This window comes from Diceros bicornis, chromosome 5 (assembly GCF_020826845.1).
Source record: "Diceros bicornis minor isolate mBicDic1 chromosome 5, mDicBic1.mat.cur, whole genome shotgun sequence".
Taxonomy (NCBI): Eukaryota; Metazoa; Chordata; class Mammalia; order Perissodactyla; family Rhinocerotidae; genus Diceros; species Diceros bicornis.
This window is the reverse complement of record NC_080744.1, coordinates 58,151,312-58,176,469: the sequence shown is the minus strand read 5'-3', so window position 1 is coordinate 58,176,469 and position 25,158 is coordinate 58,151,312. Positions and strand designations below refer to the sequence as shown.

At 42.3% G+C, this 25,158-nt stretch overlaps 1 protein-coding gene across 9 annotated transcripts in view; it reads left to right on the top strand.

The window, feature by feature from the left end:
• The window catches only part of HERC1 (HECT and RLD domain containing E3 ubiquitin protein ligase family member 1), a 182,233-nt gene extending 158,089 nt beyond the window's left edge, over positions 1–24,144 (top strand). For all 9 annotated transcript variants that reach the window (XM_058541785.1, XM_058541786.1, XM_058541788.1 and 6 more), the window contains exons 61-78: positions 271–564; positions 1,605–1,670; positions 1,833–1,958; positions 2,786–2,924; positions 3,967–4,148; positions 4,857–5,012; positions 5,798–5,920; positions 7,268–7,370; positions 9,148–9,317; positions 10,727–10,865; positions 12,825–12,994; positions 14,079–14,248; positions 14,533–14,698; positions 15,526–15,602; positions 16,393–16,645; positions 17,144–17,296; positions 20,436–20,741; positions 23,500–24,144. In XM_058541785.1, the coding sequence (XP_058397768.1) occupies positions 271–564; positions 1,605–1,670; positions 1,833–1,958; positions 2,786–2,924; positions 3,967–4,148; positions 4,857–5,012; positions 5,798–5,920; positions 7,268–7,370; positions 9,148–9,317; positions 10,727–10,865; positions 12,825–12,994; positions 14,079–14,248; positions 14,533–14,698; positions 15,526–15,602; positions 16,393–16,645; positions 17,144–17,296; positions 20,436–20,741; positions 23,500–23,685 (2,979 nt within the window). In that variant the 3' untranslated portion in view covers positions 23,686–24,144. The remainder of the gene's footprint in view (positions 1–270; positions 565–1,604; positions 1,671–1,832; positions 1,959–2,785; positions 2,925–3,966; positions 4,149–4,856; positions 5,013–5,797; positions 5,921–7,267; positions 7,371–9,147; positions 9,318–10,726; positions 10,866–12,824; positions 12,995–14,078; positions 14,249–14,532; positions 14,699–15,525; positions 15,603–16,392; positions 16,646–17,143; positions 17,297–20,435; positions 20,742–23,499) is intronic.
• Positions 24,145–25,158: the final 1,014 nt, after the last annotated feature.

The window sequence follows — 25,158 nt, the reverse complement described above, 5'->3', positions numbered from 1 at the left end:
AGTTAGTATTGTACCAATATTAATTTCTTAGTTTTGATAAATGCCCAATGGTTATGTAAGATGTTAACATTAGAGGCAGTTGGGTGAAGGGTTTTCAGGAATTCTCTGTATTATCTCAGCAACTCTTTGCATATCTAAAATTATTTCAAAGTAAAAAGCGTAAAAACAATAAACTTAAAAAATACAATTACAGGCTTTTAGAATGTAGTAGATTAATTTAGAATATTTGGCATAGGCTCTTCAACATAACGTCCTTGCATTTTCTCTTAGCCTCATGTGGTTTGTGGCGACCAACTTGTTCACAGCCCCTATATGCAATGTCTGGCTTCCCTTGCTGTGGGACTTCATCTGGATCAGCTGTTGTGTAACCCTCCAGTGCCACCACACCACCAGAACTGCCTCCCTGACCCTGCATCCTGGAATCCCAATGAGTGGGCCTGGTTAGAATGTTTCTCAACCACCATAAAAGCTGCTGAAGCCCTGACCAATGGAACACAGTTTCCAGAATCTTTTACTGTTCCTGATTTAGAGCCTGTTCCAGAGGATGAACTTGTATTCCTAATGGTAAGTCTAATATGAGCTGCTGTTATTTGCAGCTGAGATTGTATCATGGTTGTTTAGCCTATAGCAGACCCTCAGTAAATATTTGCTTGCTTGAATAGCTAGAGGCATACCCTTAGATAAACTTAAAATATTTTGCTTTCAGATAGTCATCTTCAGTCTGATGGCAGCCCTCAATGGTGACAGGGATTGATTATATGAGAACTGTGGAGCTCTTGTAAATTTGCTGGCTCTCAATGACTTAGTCCCATATTTTCCAATTTTTTTTTGTTCATAAGTGCCTGATTAGTACCTTATTTGTGTATATTTAGCATCTTTTCCTGGGCATCTTGTGAGATTTATTCCACATATAGATTCTAAATTATTTGGCACTTCAGTCATGTTTTAATCATCATAAAATAAGAATATGGAAGAGCATTGCTCTTGTCATTTCTTCTGCTTGTATTTGAAAGTGTCTAGCTATAGAAACTGTATTGTAGATAAAATGCTTATGTAGATGGTACAGGCCAGCATTTGATCTAGCAACTCCTTTACTTAGTTAAGATTTATATATACAGACGTTTGAATATTTAACTATAGATACAATATAAAACCTTCATATGAATTGAGGAAAATTATCTAAACATAGGCTATTTCAGTTAGGAAGTTTCCTTCTGAGCCCATTTGCCCCAATCTGTCATTTTGTAGATAAGGAAGCTGAAGCCCAGAAAGATGCAGTGACCTGCCCAAAGCTATACAGCAAATTCATGGGAGTGATGGCTCCTGCACATGACCTTGTACCTGTGGGTGCTCAGAAAACATGAATGGTTAGCTTTGGATCACCAAAGCAATAGTGATAGTTGGTAGTTTATAATAAAGGGAAATATTAACAATGTATAAAATCAAGTTTGGCATGATTATAAAACTGCTCTTAATTTCCTATACTATTACCAAGTTTCTTTTTTGGAAAGAGGGCTTAGTTGTTAGAAGAAGACTTAGTTTAGTTAAGAACAGATAAATCTTGAGTAAGCAAGATTGACCCTGATGTTTGTCCTGTCTTTCAGGATAACAGTAAATGGATTAATGGCATGGATGAACAGATTATGTCTTGGGCAACTTCCAGACCTGAGGTCAGTAAAGATGAGGATAACTATATGGTGGTTCTCAGTAAGTCTTCTGATTCTGAGTACTTGGGTGTTGTGCCCTAGTGTCTCCCATAGAGGCTGGCACACAATTGGTACCCAGTACATGGTTGTTTGAATAACCATCTTGAGATGATTGTGGTTTTCTAGGACTGGCACCTGGGAGGTAAATGTGATGTCTACTTATGGGGTGCTGGAAGGCATGGACAGCTGGCAGAAGCTGGAAGAAATGTGATGGTACCTGCAGCAGCTCCCTCATTCTCACAGGCCCAACAGGTAACTAACAGGGTAAAGAAATGGAGAAGAAACTTGGGAACTGACAATTCTGATTTGCTTGCTGTCGGTAACTTACTGTGGGATCAAGTTTGTCCATTTCATAGTCTATTATAAGGAATCACCAAAGAAAGTCATGATGTATAGCTTCCAAATAAAAGCTTTTTAAGGTTTTTATCAGACTTAGTTAATAAGTTTTTAAATTTTTCTTGCTTTCAAGTATAATGAATTAACATCATGATGCATTATAGAAGTTAAGATATTCCTAATTATTGATTCTCTCTTTGGGGCCATAAACTTACTGGGATCTTTAGCCAGATTTCACTGACACTTCTCCCCTCTTCTAATAATCATGTACTACATTTCAAAACTCTTCTTGAGGCCACTGCTTTCTCTTTTGTTCTTTACCTCAGTAAGTCCCAGGATAGACTGTTCTTTCTTGTGTATACCCTTCCAGTTTCTGCTTCTTGCTGACCTCCAGCCCAAGTCTTTAATATTTCCCCGTCACCCTTTCCTCTTTCTTCTTTAATCTGTTTTGTTGTTGATGTTATTATTTAAACTCTGTACAATTGGCTGAAATCCCTATAGATAACATGGTTCTAAACTATCTTAAATAGTCAAATGAACCTCATACATCTCTTGATTAAGTAAGCAGTTTTATAATAATCAAGGACGTGTAGGAACTCAGTTACATCAACACTTCCCCTATAGTGAAAAGGTAAAAGAATTGGTAAAGGTATCCTAGGTATACATGGAATCATTTTAAATATGTGCACGTTAAAGCTATATAATAGAGAACAATATATTTAATTGTGTTCTTTTTATACTAGGTCATATGTGGTCAGAATTGTACCTTTGTCATCCAGGCCAATGGCACAGTGTTAGCTTGTGGGGAAGGAAGTTATGGCAGATTAGGACAAGGAAATTCAGATGACCTTCATGTGCTGACAGTTATTTCAGCCTTACAAGGTAAAATTATACTCAGTTAAAAGCTGGTCAGAAACTATGGCCTAACTGTAGGAATGTGTGCTTATGTTGGAACTCATCTCAAACCTTTGTACATTAAGTCATATAGAGTTTTTACTTATATTTAAATTGTCGTTTAGGCATGTAAAGCCTTAATTTCCATATTTTAAGCTATATTATTTTGCAAGTTATTTTCATAGCAGTGCTAGAATTCAGTGATATAAATAACTGTTTTGAGACCCACTGAGGATTGTAAACAAAAACTTTAAAATTGCAAAACTGTAATTAGGAAACAACTATTAATAACAGTAGCAATTGTTTGTGTTTCATTAAAATTAAAAATCAGTTCATATGAAAATGTACTAAGAACTTTAAAGGGCATCTCTGTCAGAGTTCTCTGACTTGGAGAAAGAATACGTCTAAAGAAAGCCACTGCAGGAGCCCCTGGCTTCTTCCTTAAGTTAACTTTCACTGACCCTGAAGCCTACAAAAAGAGCAAAGAGGGTTTTTTTAAGTAAAAGCGTACAAATGATGATGCGTTCATAACCAATTCCTGAGTAGCTCTGAGTTCTCTTCCTTGAGATCTAAGTGTGAAGAGCACGGCAATGAGGATGGGAGGGCTGGGTTCCTATCCAGTTCACTACATCCTGCCTCTGAGACCTTGCACAAGCTACTAGACCTCATTGTGACTCAGTTTCCTCAGTTGTAAAAGTGGTGATGATAATATCTGCCTCATAGATTCTATGTTAAAATAGAAAATGAGATAACCCATGTAAAGCGCTTACAGGAGTGGCTAGAACATAGTCCTTAACGACTATAACTGCTCATATCACCCTCCTCCTCTTCCTTGTCATCATCAGTATTTTATGTGACTGCTCCCAGTTTGGTAGGTTATGGCTGCAAATTTGATTTAAAATTAAACAGTTTTTATTTCTGTAATACCATTTTGGTATTTTTTGATTCTGAGAGTATTCTGTAGCAGCTGCAAGTAAAGAGGGGAGTTTTAATATCCAGTGACTCTTACTGGGTTTCTGCTCTGTTTCAGGCTTTGTGGTGACCCAGCTGGTGACTTCCTGTGGTTCTGATGGGCACTCGATGGCCCTGACTGAAAGTGGTGAGGTCTTTAGCTGGGGAGATGGTGATTATGGCAAACTTGGCCATGGGAACAGCGACAGGCAGCGACGTCCCAGGCAGATTGAGGCCTTACAAGGCGAAGAAGTGGTGCAGGTCAGGCAGGACGTGGAAAATTTTGCCTTTGAATGTAAACATACTAGTTGTTGAATCAAATTTAGGTAATGGGAAATAATAGTAAAAATATATTACATAGTCATTATAAGAGATCCCCTGTTTTTGGTTGTTCATACTTATTCTTGAGCTTGTCAGAAGTTTGAATAGGCTTTGTGTTAGAAGGGACTCCTTTTCCCTGAGCCAGCTGCTTGGCCCAGGCTAGGATGCTGCAGCTCCTTGGGAGAAACAATATGGAGTTGAGCTCTTGCCACACAGTTCTTGATAGACGAATAAATGGAGAGCTTTGCTTTCAACCTATCGTTGTTGTAAAGGCTGAGTTCATATACATTTTCTGGAAAATCAATTAGTGATCTAAAATAATATTGTAAAATTGCATAGCATCTCAGAGTTTACAAAGAATTTCCCCATTCATTATCGTAGGTAGTCTAAGTTATCGACACAGAGCTGAAGAGTAGCGACAGTTCTTCCAGGATATGCTATTGAGCTTGGTCTTCGTGAGGATGATGAGGTAGATCAGACTTGGGGTAACAGGAGAGCCACTTGGACAGATAGGACATACTGGTCTTGGAGATCCTGAGTTGTCAGTGAAGTTAAAGTTTATTACTGTATTATAACCAAAAATGACTGATTTATTTCTTTCTTAGTATCCCCTCTTTGTTAAAGAATTTTTTCTCCTTGGTTCTGTAGATGTCTTGTGGCTTCAAGCACTCAGCAGTGGTAACTTCAGATGGCAAACTGTTTACCTTTGGGAATGGAGACTACGGTCGTCTGGGTCTTGGAAACACCTCTAACAAAAAACTTCCAGAGCGAGTGACTGCACTGGAGGGATATCAGATTGGACAGGCACGGAATTAGTCAATAATGTGTTCTATCTGATCACGGTTTCTTATTTCCTCTGTGTGCGCTTAGACACTGTCCTTTTAGGAAGAAAAGAATCACCAGTTGTACTTAACCTCATATGCATTTTGCTTGGCCTAATTGATCATTTTTCATGATTTTCTTCCCTATGTGAAAATTCACATTTTAAGTCAATTTAAGTTTGTTTATTTGTCAGACTTGACAAACAAATGAAAGCCTTAATTCAGGATGTGAATATTTTAAAACCCCTCCATAAAATCCTGATATAACTTGATATAAAACCTTTAGACAGTACAAACTTTTATGACTCCTGTCTGGTAGGCTGGAAGTAGATGGCTGAACTGCATCATTGATAGCTACTGCTCTTAAGCAATAATTGTCCTTGTCCTGTACACATTGAGACTCTCTTAACAAGGAGATGAGATAAGCTATTTTTGTCTTTTTCTATATCATTCCTTAGACTTCTGTGGTGTGAATGAATGTTTTTGAGTCATACGTACTTTTTCCCTATCTTTTGTGCTGATTCTGAGTTAGCCACAGATATTTTAAGGATTTCACTTTGGAAAAAAAAGTTACTTATTTGTTGGTGGACATTAGGAGTTATTTCTTGACACATTTTAGTTAACATCTGTAGAAGGCCCTGAAATTAATAAAAATCTTTGGAAACATAGCCAAGTTTTTCACTGAAGTGGAGAGAAAGGGTCCAGAAGCAGAAGTATGTGTTTTAGGTATTATGATTTGCCTTATTGAACACACTGTTATTTCTCCAGGTGGCTTGTGGCTTAAACCACACTTTGGCCGTGTCAGCAGATGGCTCCATGGTGTGGGCTTTTGGAGATGGGGACTATGGAAAACTAGGCTTAGGAAATTCCACTGCAAAATCTTCACCTCAGGTTAGTATTGTCTGTAATCTAGGGTTTCAGACAACATAGTTTTCATTTATGTCAGTACTTCTTTTTAGTTGGAAATAATTTACCTTTAACATTTTTTGTAATTCATAATGAGGTTTAGAAGCTACTGTTGCTTATTCTTAAATGTCCAGCATTCCAGATCTTGATTTTAAATAAGCATTAATAGCTAAGCTGGATGTAAAAATTATGTGAGGATAAGCCTCTGTCTCTGTACATAGGCTGACCACTGTAGGACTACCTCCTATGTAGAGAAGGAAAAATTATGAACATATCTCCAGAGTGTCTTATGGCGGGAACCATGAACAATCTTTTATAACCGTTTGCCTGCAGCTGCCATTTCAGCTAATAAGCTGATAATAATACCCCTGAATCATACAGTATGCACCTCCTTTTAAAAAATAATAGAAAGGAAATTAGAGTACATAAACAAATCAATTAGAAGCTATTATTCACATTATAGAAGGTTTCTTGGCTCTGCAGACGGCCTCTTATGCAATTCTTTTTTGTGTGTGTGTGAGGAAGATCAGCCCTGAGCTAACATCCATGCCAATCATCCTCTTTTTTTTGCTGAGGAAGACCAGCTCTGAGCTAACATCTATTGCCAATCCTCCTCCTTTTTTTTTTCCCCCTTTTTCTCCGCAAAGCCCCAGTAGATAGTTGTATGTCATAGTTGCACATCCTTCTAGTTGCTGTATGTGGGACGCCGCCTCAGCATGGCTGGACAAGCAGTGCGTCAGTGTGTGCCCGGGATCCAAACCTGGGCATGGGGCTGGCCCCCTATGCAATTCTTTTATCTGGGTTTTCCTAACACATTTAACAAGCAGCGTGATTTACAAATATTCAATTTATATTCAACTCCAGATTCATCATCATATATAGTCTGTGACATCTTGATAGCTAGACTAGTGAATATTCAGCTAGGGATACACAAAGCCAGGAAGCCCTCTCTGGGGAATGTATAAATCAATTATTGCCACCTCTGAAAGCAGAAAAAGTAAGTGGGAGCAGCTCGTAGCTTTATATGGTCTTGCAGTGTTCTTTAAAAGGCTGCGGGATTCTCTTGGTTTCTGTTGCCCAGAGGAATGTTTCCACTTCACTTGGGGTCCTAGGGATTTTAGTAAATGCTCCTGCAAACTTCCTCTCCTAAATGCAGGTAGTTTACAGAGCAGTATGAGAAGACGTTTAGGAGTGTGGATTTGGGTGCAAACAGGCAGGTAACTGTTAGTGTTTTTATTAGAAGATAGTCTTTGAGTTTATACATGCAAGTAGGCAAATTCAAGAGATTTTTTTTCCATTTTAAAGTATGTGCTTTACGTTTTTATTTTGCAGAAAGTTGATGTCCTTTGTGGAATTGGAATAAAAAAGGTTGCTTGTGGAACTCAGTTTTCTGTTGCATTGACCAAAGATGGTCATGTGTATACCTTTGGTCAAGGTAAGGCATTTTCCAGGCATTACATTGCTTGTTTTGTGTACACATGTATTCCCCCCCGCCAAAGCCCCAGTAGATAGTTGTATGTCATAGCTGCACATCCTTCTAGTTGCTGTATGTGGGACGCGGCCTCAGCATGGTGGGAGAAGCGGTGTGTCGGTGCACGCCCGGGATCCGAACCCAGACCACCAGCAGCGGAACGCGCGCACCCAACCGCTAAGCCACGGGGCCGGCCCTGCACACATGTCTTATAGAAACATCTGCCTTCCTGTTTTTTAGAAAGTGCTCCAAATTGAGTCGTTTTTTCTTCTGGGTGATGAGTGTCCAGTGTGACCTTCATTCATTAGCTGCTTTTCTGCCTTTCTTTATGTACCTTGTCATAAGGACAATACTCCTCCCTATTGATGGCCCCTCATACCAGAGTCTTCACTCTTGCTTGAAGAGTCCCTGCCAGAGCCCTTCCCCTCCTCCTCTCTGCTGCCTCCACCGTGCTGCCACGAAACACTGCCTTGACCACCAGAGCTCCTCTGGATCCTGCCTCACTTTCCAGCCCTTCCAGGGACTAGAGGTTCAGGTCTTAGGAATTTATAGGCATTCAGGATTCAATCTTGAGTAGGTTCATAATCCAAGCATCCACAGTGGGATTCCCTGGCAGTATATTCACCTTCTGAAGTGGAACTAATTGGCAAGTTGTAGTGACTGAGGGGAATGTGAGGTAGATGAGAAGAAGAAGAAGTAAACCATGAGTGAAGTTTCTAGTCTTGGAAGAACATTGATGCTACTGAGGATAGGGAGCTGGTTTGGGGGTAAGAGGTTAGTTTTAGTCATAGCTTTAGTCATGTCATAGTCATACTATGGATTGGGGCCATAGACTCTAGACAGATGTATGGAGATGTCCATCAAGTTACTGGGGATGTGGATCTGAAACTCCAGAGAGATTGATTATGGGGATGTAGGTTTGCATAATGTGTAATGATAGTTAAAGCCATGTTAATAAGCTCTAAGAAACCAGGGAGAGAGTTTAGGAGGAAAAAAGAAGAGGACAGAACTCTAGGGAATGTGAGTAAAGGGCAGATGAGCACAGGAGAGGACTTGGGAGAGGTGGCTTTGAAAGGAGTGGAGAGAGAGGGAGCCAGTGAACTAGGATAGTGCAGAGTCTCTGAGGAGCAGGAGGAGCTGAGACCATGTTATCAGAAGGTTTCATGGAGTTCTGTGGGATAGAGCCTAAGAGGCTGCTGCGGTAGACAGTTAGGGAGCTAGTCAATAGCTTTTGAGAATACAGTTTCAGTGTAGTGGTGAGAGTAGAAGTTAGGCGGTAGAAGGTGGCCAAGTCAAACAGGCCTAGAGGACATGGAGCAACAGAGGCTGGCCTGCACTTTCTAGAAGTTTGGCAGCAAAGGGAAGGGGAGAGGTTGGCTGGAAGTTTGAGGGCAAGACAAATTGGATGATGTCTTTTCTTAGAATGCAAGAACTTTAGGGCCTGTGTTGACCACATGCCAGTCCTCTCAAATATGAGGATACTGGAGGTGCCTCTTGGTTTGAAATAAGCTACTAATTTTAGATTTATTTTTATGAATAAGGAGACTGTGTCATTTTGCAAAGAAACAGTTTCAAACTTATTATTTACTCAGAATCCAGTATACTTTACCAGAATAGCAGCCTTTGCCCCAGTGAGTTATATATGTCATTACTATTCCACCAAAAAATTTAAATGACTCATTAGAAAACATAAAAGGACTATGGTATGCCATCCATAAATTTCCTCTTGCTCTCTGTTCAGATCGCTTGATAGGCTTGCCAGAGGGGCGTGCTCGCAATCACAATCGACCACAGCAAGTTCCTGTCCTGGCTGGAGTGGTCATCGAGGATGTGGCAGTTGGAGCTGAGCACACACTTGCTTTGGCATCAACTGGAGATGTATATGCCTGGGGGAGCAATTCAGAAGGGCAGGTAGGTGTATAGCTCTCTTGCTGCTCTCATACTCTAGACATCTGACAGCGTTCCTCATTTGGGAAAGGGATAAGTGAGGAAACTAGCTAAGAAAGTCATGATATTTACCACAATGCCTCAAGCACATCACTTTGCCACAGAACTGATTATTTTGTGAGTCCAGTTGTGTATATCTCTCTCTCAATTATGACCAAGTAAGTATTATGTCACAGTTTAAAAAAAAATCTGACAGTACAGCAAAGTGATTAAGAGGATTAACTGAGTATATGTGCGTCTCCCCACATTGATAAGCACCTGGCACATAATAAGCAGTACTTTATTAAGTATTTGCTACTATTATCATCATTTTTACTACAGTAATACATGAGGAGTCCTAGGTCCTAGGAGTATCAGTTGATCTGGAAAATGGAAAGAATGAAACAATACTTTTATGTTTTATAATATCACAGTATACAAAGTATATTTGTGTTTGTGCAGGAAGTTTTGTCACCCCCATTATGCAGAGGAGTAAATTGTATAATAATAATACATAAGCCTGTACTAGAAGCCTCTAAGAGCATGAGAAAAGACTCAAGAGGTGATGTGTTCAGCCTCCCGTATATTTGGAGGAGGGAGAAACTGGTGGGAAATGTCTGAGATGCCTGCTACTGCAGTGGCTTTCAGCCCCACATGCAGAGCCACACTCCCTTCCTTCATAAATCCCCCCTGGGTCTGGCTGCCCCTAGAGCCAGGGGCCCTCAAGTTTAAGGTCCAGTATTATTCATTGTAGCCTCATTTGGGCTCTGTGATCTCCTCATCACTATATTAACAGATGAGGAAGCTGCTCATCATTGTGGTTGCACATTGTTGTCTTAATGAGAGGAAAGTTAATGTTGAAGATACCTCTGGGAGCTCCCTGACAGGGCCTTGACATGATCCTTCCTAATGATGTTGAGCTGCTTAGCTGCTAAAACACTGGGTGTCTCTGTCAGACCCTAAAAACAGAGATCTGGAGACGGGAATCTGCTTCTGTGTATGTTTTTATAACTATTGTTACACAGGCAATCCATGTTAAAAATCAAGAAATCAATGTGTTTTAAGTAAAAGCTCTATAGATCATTGTTTTTTTTTTACCTTTCCAAAAATTCATTTCCTTTCCAGAAGTGGAATCCAAGGATGTGTTCAGTCATTAAGACTCATCGGCTAGATTTGGAATGGCCTTGTTATACCTTAGAGTTTAGGAGACAGTCTGAGCTGTGAGGACCATGCTGATAGAGAAAATCAGAATTAATTTCATTATTTTGATGCTGTTGCTTTGTACCGATATTAATTTATTTATATTTGCTACCATCGAAGAAAAATTTCATCGTCTAGGCCTCGTCTCTTCCTCTTTCCAATTGACTCTCTGTGTATTTGTAATTTATCCCCAGCTGGGCCTAGGCCACACCAACCACGTTCGAGAACCGACCCTGGTAACAGTTCTACAAGGGAAAAATGTTCGGCAGATCTCGGCTGGCCGTTGCCACAGTGCTGCATGGACAGCACCGCCCGTCCCTCCAAGAGCACCAGGTGAGGGATGAAATATCCACGCTCCTGCAGCTTCTCTTTCAGCAGTTCCCAGCTCCACCGTCTGTTTGCCGGTTTCAAACTGCGTCCAGACATCATTCTGAAACCGTCAAACCTTCCCCGACACAACCAAAGCCTCTTTGTGCTACCAGCACAGTAAATACTTTCACAGCAGGCGACTCTCCTGCAGACTTCATTACGAAGCAGCCCTTCTCTGCACGCCCCCAAAGAAGAAAACATATCACTTAGGCAAGCAAAAATTTATAATGTTATAGCAGCAACTAAATATGTTTTTATATATAAAAGAAGTGATGAATTGTAGCTTTCTAAGGCTTGCTGTTAGGAATAAAGATCAAAAGCTCTGAGACCATTTGCCAAGTTCTTTACCCCAGTTAACCATTTGAAACGTGATGTTATCTATGCTTGGCACAGCAAAAAAGAATTGTTGCCATTTTACTCCAGTGCACACAGCAGAAGTGATGGGCTGTTTCTACTTTTTTGTTGTTTGTTTTGCTTTTAATTCATTATGAAATCCTTACAGATCTAAAAAAAGATATAAGGAAAAATAAAATCATATTTGTGTACTTAACACCCAACTGTGTACTCCCTCGGTTAAGATCCATCTCCTGTTCTCCACAAATGTAACTATTGCCTTAAGTGTGGCATTTATCATTCTTAAGCATTTCTTCATATTTGGGCTGTTTCTTTCCCAGGCCCTCAAGCCCTTTCTTTCTAGCATCCTCTGGTGGAGAAAGCACTGGAATTTCCCTGAAGAGGCTTTGTGCCTGAGAGCTCAGCATTCTCTCTTCTTTTTGCTGACTTTTCTACTTCTTAGCCACAGGTCCTTGGGAAAGACTCCCGATAGAGATTTTTTCTACTAGATACGCTGAGAGAGCAAGGTAGGACTGCCAGGTAGATTCCAAACAAGCAGGAGATGGTTTCTAGTTAACAAAATCCAGAATAAGCAGTGCTGCCCGTGCACTGACAATTCCAGGTACTCAGGGGCCTCTTCAGCTTCCAGAGGGATTTCACTTGCGCTTCAGGACAGAAGCTTTATAATGTGGTGATTCAAACTCTGGAACCACATTGCATGGGTTGAATTCTGGCTCCTCCGCTTAGGAGCTGAGTGACCTTAAGACTCAGTTTCCTTGTCTATAAAATGAGGGTAATAATAGCACTTATTGTAAAGAGCTACAGGAGTAAATGAACCAGTTCATGCGAAGCTCTTAGAATAGTGCCAGGCACATAAAAGTACTCAATAAATGTTAGCTTTTATTAATGGTAGTAAAATACCTCTGGGAATTGAGCTGTAGAAATCTTTATTTACAGGAAGCTCAAAAAGTTGAGTATCTTGTTTTTACTCCTTTGTGCATTTTTGTAAGAGGGTAACCATGGATATAGTCCATGTAGTCTTTGCTTCTACAGAGCTCTTATTCTTGTAGTGAAAAGCCTTCGTGAATCTTGCGCTCATATCTTTCATTCTGTCATAGTCACTTTCTGTCAGATCCCTAGTGAGTGTGGGAGGTGGCTCTACTAAGTTGCCCACTTCCACTTTTCCAGCACTGTTCACCTGGTCCTGGCCCACACCTTCTGTTATTATGAAGATGACAGTTATTGGCTATGAAAGGAAGAATTTGGGGTTTTTTGTTTTTTTGTGAAGGAACTGTTTAAGTCCCATAGTTAAATGAGAAACTAAAGGAGAAAAAACTAAGTTTCCATATGATAAATAAAAAAGATGTTTTAACAACCAACACAGGTGCATCAAAAAATTAAGATGAACTGATGGATAGAGGAATTGATAAGTATGTGATAAAGTAAATATATAGCAAAATATTAACTATAGAATTTAGAGAATGGGTGTTCATTGTACATTTAGCTTCTCTGTGTGTTTGACATTTTCAAAATACTACAAATGGAAGCAGTGCATTTTCCTTTACAAATGTCCATTTGCTTTCTGGGCAGGTGTGTCGGTACCTCTGCAGCTGGGCCTGCCTGATGCGGTGCCCCCCCAGTACGGGGCGTTGAGGGAGGTGAGCATTCACACCGCAAGGGCCAGGCTCCGGCTGCTTTACCACTTCTCTGACCTCATGTACTCATCCTGGAGGCTACTGAACCTCAGCCCCAACAACCAGGTAACGTGCTGGCTTGGGAAGCAGTGCCCATGACGTATGTGCTCACCAGGGTCCAGGGCCTTTCTCTCTGTCTTCGGAAAATTCTTCCATGGCTAATACTTTTTACTCTTGGCACCCAAGAGATGTAGAAAAGGCAACAATTCTTTTCTCATTTTGTTGCTGGTTTAGGGACAGTCGGTAATCATGCTGCTAGACTCAGTGTTCCTGTGTTTGGGTTTGTCCAAATCTCAAGGAAGTGTGAATGACTAACCATGTATTTTCTAGAAAGTCCAACATATGATTTTAAAACTTAAGCACACAAAGCTGTTAGTACCACAGTCAGGGTTGTTATATAAATGAGTCCAAGATACGTAGGAGACTTCTTGCTCTTCTTACAGATGAGCATTCTGGGTCCTATGGAAGGGTAGCTAGGGGAGACAAAGTAAATTTGGCTAATTTGACTATCTTTATAGAATAGTCTAGTAATGTAGAAAGAAAGCAAGCTGGCTGCGTTTGTTTGTAATATGTAGGCATGCCTGCCAAAGTGTGTATTACTTTGTAAAACTTTAATGAAAAATCTTTTAGGTCACCAATCATGGGGCATATGAGAGATTTGACAAATCATTGTTAGAAACAGATACAGTCAGGCAACAAAATGCTGTGTGGCACTAAACAGAGTTAGCAAACTTTGTAATTAGTGGGAGAAATGTTTATGATACAAAGTTAAGTGAGAAAAGCAGTAGAAAATTATATAAACAGTATGATCACAACAATGTGAAAAATGTATGTCTACGCACGTGGAAGGAAACTGGAAGGAAATAGATCAAAGTGTTAATGGGGCCATCTCCATATGGTGGAATTATGAATGATTTCATTTGTGTTGCTTATGTGTGTGTCCTTTTCTGTATTTTCCAAGTTTTTAAAAAATAATAATTATATATTTTTTCAGAAAAAAATATTTTTAAAAAGTTACTAATAGTTACTAATACCCAGGTTTATGCTTTTAAAGTACATTTCAAAAAGAATTGTGTTCTAAAAGTGAGAAGTGTTATTTATTTTAAGCCTTGGATTGTACCATTTCTCATAAGCTTGCTTTCTTTTACAGAACAGTACATCTCATTATAATGCTGGAACATGGGGCATTGTACAGGGACAGCTTCGGCCTTTGTTAGCCCCAAGGGTCTACACCCTCCCGATGGTGCGCTCTATAGGAAAAACCATGGTTCAAGGCAAAAACTATGGACCTCAAATTACAGTAAAGAGGATATCAACCAGGTTAGCGTATGTGTATATGTTTTACTAACTAGCTAGCATTTTTTTAGGTGAACATTATTACTAACAAATCTCTATGAGCCTTAGCTTCCTCACTTGTTAAAGTAGGATAGTAACAGTACTTCCATTAGTACCCAGTGTGGTTACAGTGGGCCTAGCATAGTGTTTGGTTGTTGTTAAGCTGGCCTGTTCATTCACTGATGAGAAGATATCTTCAAGTGACCTTTGTGGTGATTTGGGAAGTTGGTGAGAGTTGTGCTTCATTCTGTTTTTCCTTTCTTTTAAAGAGGAAGAAAGTGTAAGCCCATCTTTGTCCAGATAGCGAGACAAGTAGTTAAACTGAATGCATCAGACCTCCGTCTGCCCTCCAGAGCATGGAAGGTTAAGCTGGTTGGAGAAGGGGCTGATGATGCTGGAGGAGTGTTTGATGACACAATCACAGAGATGTGCCAGGTATATTCATGCAGTGTCCCCTGCTGAGTCGTCCACTCGAGTGGTGACCATTTTACTGTTTCCAGTGATTTCTCTGTCAGGCATGTTTTTATAAACATAGCAAGGATGCGTTTGTGAGCATTATATAAAACCATGCTGTTAAGGATATATGGGTGAATTATAGCAAGGGTTTGTGAAATGGTTTGTGAAGATACGTTCACTGAATAAATGTCAGTGCTTAACCGTCTACCAATGACTCACCATTTGTTATGCTGTAATACTGGCAGAGGAAACAGCAGTGACACATATTTACATTTATGTAACAGACAAATCCAGGACCACCCATGTGCTCTGATTTATTCTGGTGCTTTTAGAAAACACAGAACTGCCAGGCTCCAGGGGAATTAGAAAAACAAATCTTAAGAGTTTGGACCAGTTCTTATTTTAAGATCTACAGTGGCAGTTTTGTTTCCAGATCAGCTCTGACCCTTCCAGCTTTGCCTAGTATCAGGATTTTTCTGATAAATCCTGTGACTAAAATAGCACCTGGCTATTTCATTGAGTCTATTTGAATATCACTATACCCTGCTCACAGGTACCCCAGCTCCTGCACTCGATTGACTGTTTCATCTTAGTTCTGCATGATGCAGAATATTTTCTACATTAGGGAGTTCCTAATTTCATTTTAAATTAAAACCACAAAAATAGTTTTAGAGATGGCTGGTGGTTGTCACATAGCATTATAAATTTCTCAAAATATTCTCTTTTCAGTATGATCTTTAATGTAGTTGGTTCGTTCTCGATGCGTTTGATTGTCATTTCTCAAAAAATTGTTTTTTCTGCTACAGGAACTTGAAACTGGTATCGTTGACCTTCTTATACCCTCTCCCAATGCTACTGCAGAAGTGGGTTACAATAGGGACAGGTAAGGCAGTCAACAAGTGTTTATTGAATGTCTACAATAATAATAACAATAATAATGGGAGCTCAACATTTATTGAGTGCTTACTGCGTGTCAGGCACTGTTCTAAGTGCTTTACCTTTGTTATCCCATTGAATCCTCATTATAACCCTAAGGAGTAGGAACTACTATTACTTCTTGTTCACAGATAAGGAAACTGAGGCATTTCCACCATGACTTGATATTTCTTATGGGACCAACTCAAAGATAATATAGAGGGGTAGAGGAAGGTCAGACTTGATACGGAAATCTGACTTCTTTTGTGTTTCCGAAGGCCCACATGGCCTCCCTTCAAGGAATTTGCTGCATCAAAATTCATTAAAAAGCTTTGATATGCTATCAAGTCGCAGCACTTAGTATTTACAATTATATGTTATCCCTACATTTGCCAGATTTTGAATTTTGGATCCTGCCACATGGACTTATAAATAATAAATGATTTTAGGAAATAGGGCATCCTGGAGCAAGTAGCTTAAGGATTAATAGGCCATTCACTTGCCCTTTTATGGTTCTTCTAAAAATAATTCAAAATATGGTCCCTGTGCTGTCCAAAACAGTAGCCACAGGCCACATGTGGCTGTTGAGCACTCAGAATATGGCTAGAGTAGCTGAAGAACTGAATTTTAAATTTTATTTAATTAATTTAAATAGCCACACATGGCAGAGGTCTAGACGAATGCTGTAGCTGTTGGATAACTTATTTCTAACAGAAATGAGGACAGTTTTATTTGAAATATTTCCTTTAATTCTTCAGGTTCCTTTTTAACCCCTCTGCCTGCCTCGATGAGCACTTAATGCAGTTTAAGTTCTTGGGAATTTTAATGGGAGTTGCCATTCGCACAAAGAAGCCTCTGGACCTCCACTTGGCCCCTCTGGTGTGGAAGCAGCTGTGCTGTGTCCCGCTTACCCTGGAAGACCTGGAGGAGGTGGATCTGCTCTATGTGCAGACCCTCAACAGCATTCTTCACATTGAAGACAGTGGGATTACCGAGGAGAGTTTCCATGAGGTAAATCCTGGCTGGTCCGTGTTTCTCCTGGTGTTGACTAGAATTTTTCTCTGTAAAACTCAGATATGGTCTTCTACTTGCTGTCTGGCTTACCCATGCCATGTCCCATTGCTGCCTTTAGCAGCTCAACCCCAGAAGTTTAAATAGCTGCTAACAGATAGAGTTGGCTCCTGCAGCTGGCTTCTGCTCCTTCCTCTTAATCCATTCTCTGCCTGTTCGAGTGGAGGACCGAAGGAATCAAGGTGAAGAGGGAGGCCTGGGGTAACTGGAGTTCATCAAACCTGGTTTGGGGGTAGAGAGATTCAGCCCCATTTTTAAGTACAGCCAAATGAGTCACACATTCCCTGCTGGTCAAGTAGCCTGATCAGCTCTCTTAATTCCCTTGTTTTTATGTTTAAAAATTCCCTTGTTGTTACTCTTTTGCCATATTTGTGTATAACATACTTGTTGTTGTCATTTCTACCATGTAGTAAAAATTCTTCTTTCTTCTATTTTTAGATGATTCCTCTTGATTCTTTTGTTGGCCAGAGTGCTGATGGCAAAATGGTTCCCATAATCCCTGGTGGAAATAGTATCCCACTCACATTTTCCAATAGGAAGGAGTATGTGGAGAGGGCCATTGAATATCGACTTCATGAGATGGATCGACAGGTGAGATGAAACATTTTGGGAGGTGCATGGGATTGTCTCCAAACAAGAGGTGACTAGTTACTACTGAATTTTGGCACAGTATGAATTTACTGTGTTGATTAATTTGTATCTGTATTTGAGCCCCTATTCAGAGACTTTTCAGGCCATACCACCAGGTTTCCTATTTCCTTACTCAAGACCTTAGGTCATCTCTGAATTGGTCATTGGTTGGATTGAGACCAAGCTCTCACCCAGGCCTTCAGACCCTGCCTTCTCATTCCTCCTCAGTCCTGTTTGTTTTTATCTCTTACTGCTCCCCAACCTAGCGTCCCCACTCCAGCTGGGTCAGTCAGGGCCCATGTGAATGAATCCCTAAGCACTGGTCTTACAGTCCCACATGAGTGCCTCTTTCCCTCTCCTGCTGTAGTCCTTCAAGCCCCATCTAAGAATGCATCTCCTCCACAGACCAACTTTCCTCCAGGTCCATAACCTGTAGAGATCTTTTTTGTTACTTAGAAATTCCTCAGGATATCACATATTTCTATGGTGTGGTCTAAGAATTAGGCCAGAGTCGGGGTCTTATTTCTTCAATTAGCTTGTAAGACATCAAATGAAGAATGTATTTCGTGTGTGTGTGTGTGTGTGTGTGTGTGTGTGTGTATCCTTGCTCTTTGCTAACATGTTGTAAGCATTTAATAAATGTATGATGAGTGACCATAGAAATAAATATTGTGTCCAAAAATGATTTTTTTGGTTATGCAATCCATAATAGCCACTTCAGTAATACTTTATTTGCCGAATATGTTGGGGTCTTCTCAACAGCTGGACTCAAGCTCTGAGGCTGTGTAGTAATTTGAAGTGCTTATATTCTACACCCTTCAGTCCTAGTTCCTTCTTTGACTCTGGCTTTGAGCCAAGTCCTGTCAGAAAACTAGATCCCTTAGCTTAGTGAGGGCAGGCCCTGTCAGTGATGCTGTTTAGACATCCAGGGCTTAGGGTTTGTCTCCAGTTCTTGAATATTTTTAATCCTCAGAGAGTGAATAACTGACTAAAAATGTATTGATCACCTCCTGCATGCCAGGCATGGTGCCAGGTCCCCTCATGTGCAGTTTTTCCCATAGTTACCCTGTGAGATAAGGATTACTATCACCATTTCACAGATGAAAGCATGGAGTCCAGAGAAATGAAGTGCTGTGCCCAAGGCAGAGCCCGGATCCCAAACCAGGTTTAACTGCGGGATCTAGGCTCTTCTGCTGGCCATTCCTCTGAGGGTCAGACTGACCCTCCACTCTCCATCAGCTGTGCTGTGTTCTGCCCTGGCTTTGTTTCTTTCTCAGTAATGAGACCTGCTTCCTCTTTCACTTCCTCCTCCTCTCTTAGAACCCAGTGTTCTTCCCATAGCTGTCCCTAGTTGTCCCCCGCCCAAGCAGCCAGCCCCACACCACAGCCTCTTTTTACCACAGCCTCTTTTTTTTCCAGACAGCTTTTGGTTTGTATTCTACCGGGTGTGACATCTTGTTTTTTGGCAGACTTTGGCTTGGGTATTCCCTATAATATCAGCGGAGACTACCCTCACTGCAATCCTGTTCCTTAGCCCCAGGCTCGACAACCTTGTACCAGTCATAACCCCAGAGCCTTCCCCAAGGTGTGGCTCCTGTTCAGGTTCTCAGGTTTTTGTTTTGTGTGTGTGTGTGTGTGTGTGTGTGTGTGAGAGAGAGAGAGAGAGAGAGAGAGAGAGAGAGGGGAAGATTAGCCCTGAGCTAACATCCGTTGCCAATCCTCCTCTTTTTGCTGAGAAAGATTGGCCCTGGGCTAACATCGGTGCCCATCCTCCTCCACTTTATATGGGATGCCACCACAGCATGGCTTGACAAGCGGTGCGCCGGTCCATACCCGGGATCCGAACCTGCGAACCCTGCACAGCCGAAGCGGAGCGTGCAAACTTAACTACTACGCCACCAGGCCGGACCCTTGTTTTGTTTTTTATTGTAGATGGTTTTGAGTTGGCCAAGAGTGAAGAAGTGTTTGTTTATTTATTTATTTTGTGAGGAAGATCGGCCCATCTGCCAATCCTCCTCTTTTCTTGCTGAGGAAGACTGTCCCTGGGCCAACATCCATGCCCATCTTCCTCCACTTTATATGGGACGCCGCCACAGCATGGCCTGACAAGCGGTGCGTCGGTGCGCGCCCGGGATCTGAACCGGCGAATCCCGGGCCACCGCAGCAGAGCGCGCGCACTTAGCCGCTTGCGCCACCGGGCTGGCCCTGAAGAAGTATTTAGGAAACAAACCTTGAACAGTGATGAGTCCGTGTGCAAGGCATGCACTACTGTGCAACCGTGGAAGAGTTTTTCTAAAAAGACTGTGTGGGCAGCCCCTGGCAACCACCCCTCAGCATTCCCCATCTGGCCTGCCCTCAGCACTGCGTGAAGAGAACAGAAGCAGTATAACTACCCGGTCACAGACTGTCATGTAGTTACTCATTTAAAATTCTCATCACAATCACATGAGCAGCAATTATTTGTCCTCCTTTTTCAGATGAGAAAATTAAAGTAAAAGAAGTGGTAGAGATTGGATTCAGAACCCAAGTCCCATGATTAAATTCTCTGTCCTTTCTACCGCCTTCCTACAAAAGGACTTGCCAGTTTTACTTTCTTCTTTGTACTTTTCTAACTTTTCTTTACAATGAGCACAAATTTTTACAAAAAGGATATAACTATTTTCAAAAGAAAAATATAAATTACAAACACAATAGAAGCTAGACAATGTCCTCCAAGAGCTCCTTCCCTTTGTGAGGAGACAAGGCATCCCAGGTAGCCTTAACAGCACGCAGTGCGATTAGGATTTCCAGTGAGTGGGGTTGGCATTGAGGAGGGCCCCAGCAGGCTGGGATTTTGTGGGGGAGGGAAGATGGGCTCCTAAATTGACTTGAACTGGGACCAGAAGGAGTACATGAGTCCCACAAGCAGGGAGAACCTCTAACAAAGGGTCAGAGGCAAGGAGGGTGGGCTGTGTGCATGGGCACTTGTGGCTGAGTTTTGAGGGACGAATAGAGGGTCTGGGGAGCAGATGACAGGCAGGAGGTGCTCAACCCAAGTGGGTCCACAATGGGTGCCCAGTCTCTGCACACATGTTGAATGAACAACCTCTCCTGAGAGCAGGTGGCCGCGGTCCGAGAAGGGATGTCCTGGATTGTCCCCGTGCCGCTGCTGTCCCTTCTCACAGCAAAGCAGCTGGAGCAGATGGTGTGTGGGATGCCTGAGATCTCTGTGGAAGTCTTGAAGAAAGTGGTGCGGTACCGGGAGGTGGATGAGCAGCATCAGCTGGTGCAGTGGTTCTGGCGCACGCTGGAGGAGTTCTCCAATGAGGAACGGGTGCTTTTCATGAGGTTTGTGTCGGGAAGATCTCGACTGCCAGCCAACACTGCTGACATTTCTCAGAGATTTCAAATCATGAAGGTTGATAGGGTAAGTAAGCTATTTGTTCTTCCTTAGTAATGTCTGCCCTTATTGCTTCCTTGTTGCTTGCATGTTAGGAAAACCAAACTGTGACCCTCAATTAGGCCTGCCAATTCAGGCTTAATGCTTGCAATTTCCAGATTAAAAAAAAAAATTAAGCAGAGAAACTTGTTCAGAAACATCACATAACTTCAGCAAAAAAACTCCTAAATGGATGTGAAAAGCACACTACAACCAATAACCTTCACTAAATCTTCCAGTTTCTTCCTGAGTGAAAGCTGAGCTTGGCAGAGGGGTCATCATGTTGCCTCTGCCTCTTATTTCCTACACATTTTCATTGTGTAACTTGTGCACTGGAATATGGTCTTGTTTGTTTGTTTTCATGAAGATACTAACCATTAACTGGTGCATGTGCTCCAGAAGGAACTTCAAGACATGGGGAGCAGCAGTGACAGGCTCTGCAGCTACTTGTGTGGTGTGTCAAGGAGCAGGCAATGAAGTTTCTCTGCAGCCTGGTGGAAGAGCCCAGCTGCAGAGCCCCAGCCCAGCTGCCATTTTGACAGATGGCTTTAGGAATAAAAGGGCTTAGAGCCTTAAATGCACACTGCTGCCAGAGTCGTCATTCTCAAGCACCGATCTGACCATGTCACTCTCCTCCTTTCAGACCACTCATGGGCCCTCTGTGTGGACTCCAGGATAAATGCTGACCACCTTTGTGGCCTTAAACACCTCCACAGTCTGGCCTCTGCCCCACTTTCTGATATCACCTCTTGACACTTACTATGTTCTGGCCATAATGGGCTGCTTGCTTTTCTCCCCAACACACCGTGCTGTTTTTAACCTTCTGTGCCTTTGTGTAAGCTGTTCCCTTTGCTTTAATAAGTTCTCCTTCACACCCCTTTCCATCTATGCCTGGCAAGCGCTTCTTCATTCTTTAAGCCCAACACCAATGTCATCTCCTCCAGGAAGCCCTGCTGGATGTTTTCCAATGTCCTAACCATTCCTGAGGGCACTCTTAGATCTCCTTCTGTCCACCTCCTGGACACTTGGTACACCCCTCGAACCCAGCATTAAGTTAGAAGTGTCTGTGTTCCCCCTATATACCGTGTCCCCCACCACCACAGACACACACAATGAGCTGGGCAGTCCTCTGAGCAGGGCCCATAGTGTATATTCGGGCAACAGTAAGAAAAGTAAGATTTCTTCACACAAGGGCCCTTCCTGCCAGTTTCAGCAGGTTTTAGTGTGTGCCTTTCTGGTGTTTTTCCAGTAACTACTCCTGGAGGTTGCTGTAGCCAAAGCCGTCCCTCCCCCGCTGCCTCTTGAGGCTGCCTGCCTGGGCTCCACTCCTGGGCTAGGCTTGTTGGAGAGGCCACGCACAGGAAGGGCTATGAAAAGAGCCTTTCCATAAATTTTCTGCATGACTTGCCAGAAACTATAAGTTGTAAATCTGTTTTGTTGCTTCAGAGAGAGGTGGGGAGGAAGAAATGGTTTACTTCTATTCAGCTCTGGAAAAAATCCTTGCCTTATATGTGTCCCAGGCTACCCCTGACATCCCAGGAGTTAATCCACCACTAATCCCCTGCCTGGGGGTTTTCAGCCTCAGAAAACTAACCACTGTGGGTCTCTCCTTTGTGACTTTTAGACCATTTCTCCAGTTTCCAAATCAGAGCCACTTGTTGACATTCCCCTTCAGGGTCTTTGCTGGCTTGGATTTTCTGCATTTGAGCTTTCTGTGTCATCACTGGCTGTGGCACAGTTAGGCTTCTAGGCCGCCATTTCCTACCTCTTTGAAATGTACTCACCTGGTGTAGGGCTCCGAAGAGGAGGAGGAGAGCCGGTTGCAAGAGGGAATTGAGCAAGAAAGAGAGGGCAGGTTCTTTTTTAAAAACTAATTTTTTAAAAAAATTATAAAAACAACGTAATATCATTATTATCATTACAAATAGTTTGGAAAATAGCTGTGTTGGCAGGGAGGGACAAGGAACGTATGTCATCCTATCTCTGTGGTGGTAGCCATTTTCACCCTCACCTTTGGGTAATTCCTCCCAGTCTTTGCCTTAAGCATATACACTTTTGCATGATGTATTTAGAATTTTGTAGTCTGCTTTTTCCACCTAACAGTCTATCCCAAGCACTTTTCTGTTTTGCCTCCTAGTCATCATAATTGTCATTTTAAATGACTGCATCACCATCAGTTAAATGGATGGAGTGGGATTTAGTTAACTGCTCCTTCCTCATCTGAGCTGTGTGCTGGCGGCCATGGCGGGCAAAGGATGCAGAATGCGCTGTAAGAGGACAGTGTGGGGAGGAGGAGTGTGGCGGCTCCCTCACAAGTGTTCCTTCCATTTCACCGGCTCTGTTGGGCGATCCCTGCAGCAGCTTCAAGTTTGCACCCTCTTGGTGAAAGGGAACGAGCTCTATTGCACCCTTAGTCTGGCAGGCACTGTGTGAAGTGTGTTCCCTCAAGTAATCCTGCCAGTCAGGGCTTATTCCCTCTTTACACATGAGGGCTTTTGGAGTGAGGAGAGGAGGGAAGCGTCGTCACCAAAAGCCTTGATGGCCATGGGACCCAGAGCCCGCGCTCTCTCTACCATGGCCCAGTCTCTGCTTCCTCTTGAGTTGGTCATGCTGTCATGTCTGAGGAGCCCATCTTGAAGGCGGAGAGAAGTGCTTTCCTGACTTAAGGGTGGTGGTAATGGGCAGCCCCACGCCCCCCATGACACCCTGACACTGTAGTCACAGCTCTGTGTCTTTCTCTCCACAGCCTTATGACAGTCTGCCTACCTCACAGACCTGCTTCTTCCAGCTGAGGCTGCCCCCCTACTCTAGCCAGGTGGTCATGGCTGAGCGCCTGCGCTACGCCATCAACAACTGCCGTTCAATTGACATGGACAATTACATGCTCTCGCGAAACGTGGACAACGCTGAGGGCTCTGACACCGACTACTGACCGCCGTGGGTGCCATCACCTCCTCTCTTTTCTCAATAATGCTCACTTCCAATTTAATGTTGATAATACTTTTATGGTAACTACATAGATGTTTTAGGAACATAAACCAACATTATGAACAGTGGCCACATTTAGTTACTCTAAATGTAACAAAGAAATTAGATGTTTTTATTTTTCTGTGATTGTACAAAAAAAAAAACAAAGTGCTCTCAGTCAGGTTTTCCCTCCATATTTTTGGTCACTTTTGATAAGTTTGCATGGAACTATTTTGGTGCATTTTTAGTTGGGAATGGTACATTTTTGTAAGCCCACCCAGTGAACATGAAATTGTACATTGTGTATAATTGTTCATTAGAAAGGACAGTTTTACATGAATATTCATATATTTATTTTGTTTTAATTTGAATTGCCTGTGCAGGGTTCCTTATGCAGAGAAATAAAGCCAATTCAGGAATCAGAGCATGGGCTGCTTTTGTTACCTCCAGTGGAGCTTCTGACAGAGAAAGAACAGGCTTTCGGGCTAGTCTCACTCTGACAACTTTTTGACCCATCAGAAATAGTCCTTCACTATGAGAGTAGGCTTTGCTTGGAAATGACATAGCAGAGGGCTGTGTGGGTATAGCAGCCCCTGGGGGTGAGAAGCCCCTATTTTCATTTATCCTGTCATCCTGGGGCTCTCACTTTATTCTCTCTCTCCAGGGCCCTTGCATCAGGCACTTGGCCCATCTTCTCAGAGCCACCATTCCTCCTTTTCCATAGCTGACTTAAAGTGTAACACGCTAATAAGAGCCTTTCTTCGACAGCCCCAGGAGATTAGTATGGGGTGCAGCTCTCCTAGGCAAGGAGGAAGCTATGCCTGTAAAGAACAAGGGATGGAATTAAAGAGCAGGGCAGTTTACAGTAACATGTCGTCTCTGCAGGGAGAGCAGCCAAGTGGGAGATGTTCAGAAAGGACAGCTATTGCTCGTAGGCACTTAGCATGTTTAGATGAGTGACCATGTGAATGAGTGAATTTGTGAATTAACATGAGAACTAATGAGTGACTTTCATATCCTTGAATGGCGGATGGTGGAGAGTTGTGCAGGGGGCTGAGGAAGGAGTTACACTCTTGGTGCTTAAGCCCAGCCCTTGAGGGCCCTGGGTGACATGCTGGTTTGTTCAGGCATGTCAGAATGAGCATGTGGTTTTGAGAGAAAAGGCCATCTTGAGAGCAGTGAAGGCTCTAGCTGCCGGGAGTGGGAACAGGAAGAGGGCAAGGCCGTTGGGTGGCTTGTCTCCTTCATCTTTAGCAAGTTCATGCCACAAGCTGCTTCCAGTGTACTTCATGGGTGATATCACGGCTGACAGCCTGCTCAAATGAAGTGTAGACAGAGAGCCTTGCAGGCAGTTGTTTTCCACAAGGAAGGTGGAAGCTGTGTTTTCAAAGAGAAATTGGAAGAAAAATATGGTTTTGTTGGCTAAATTAATGCCATG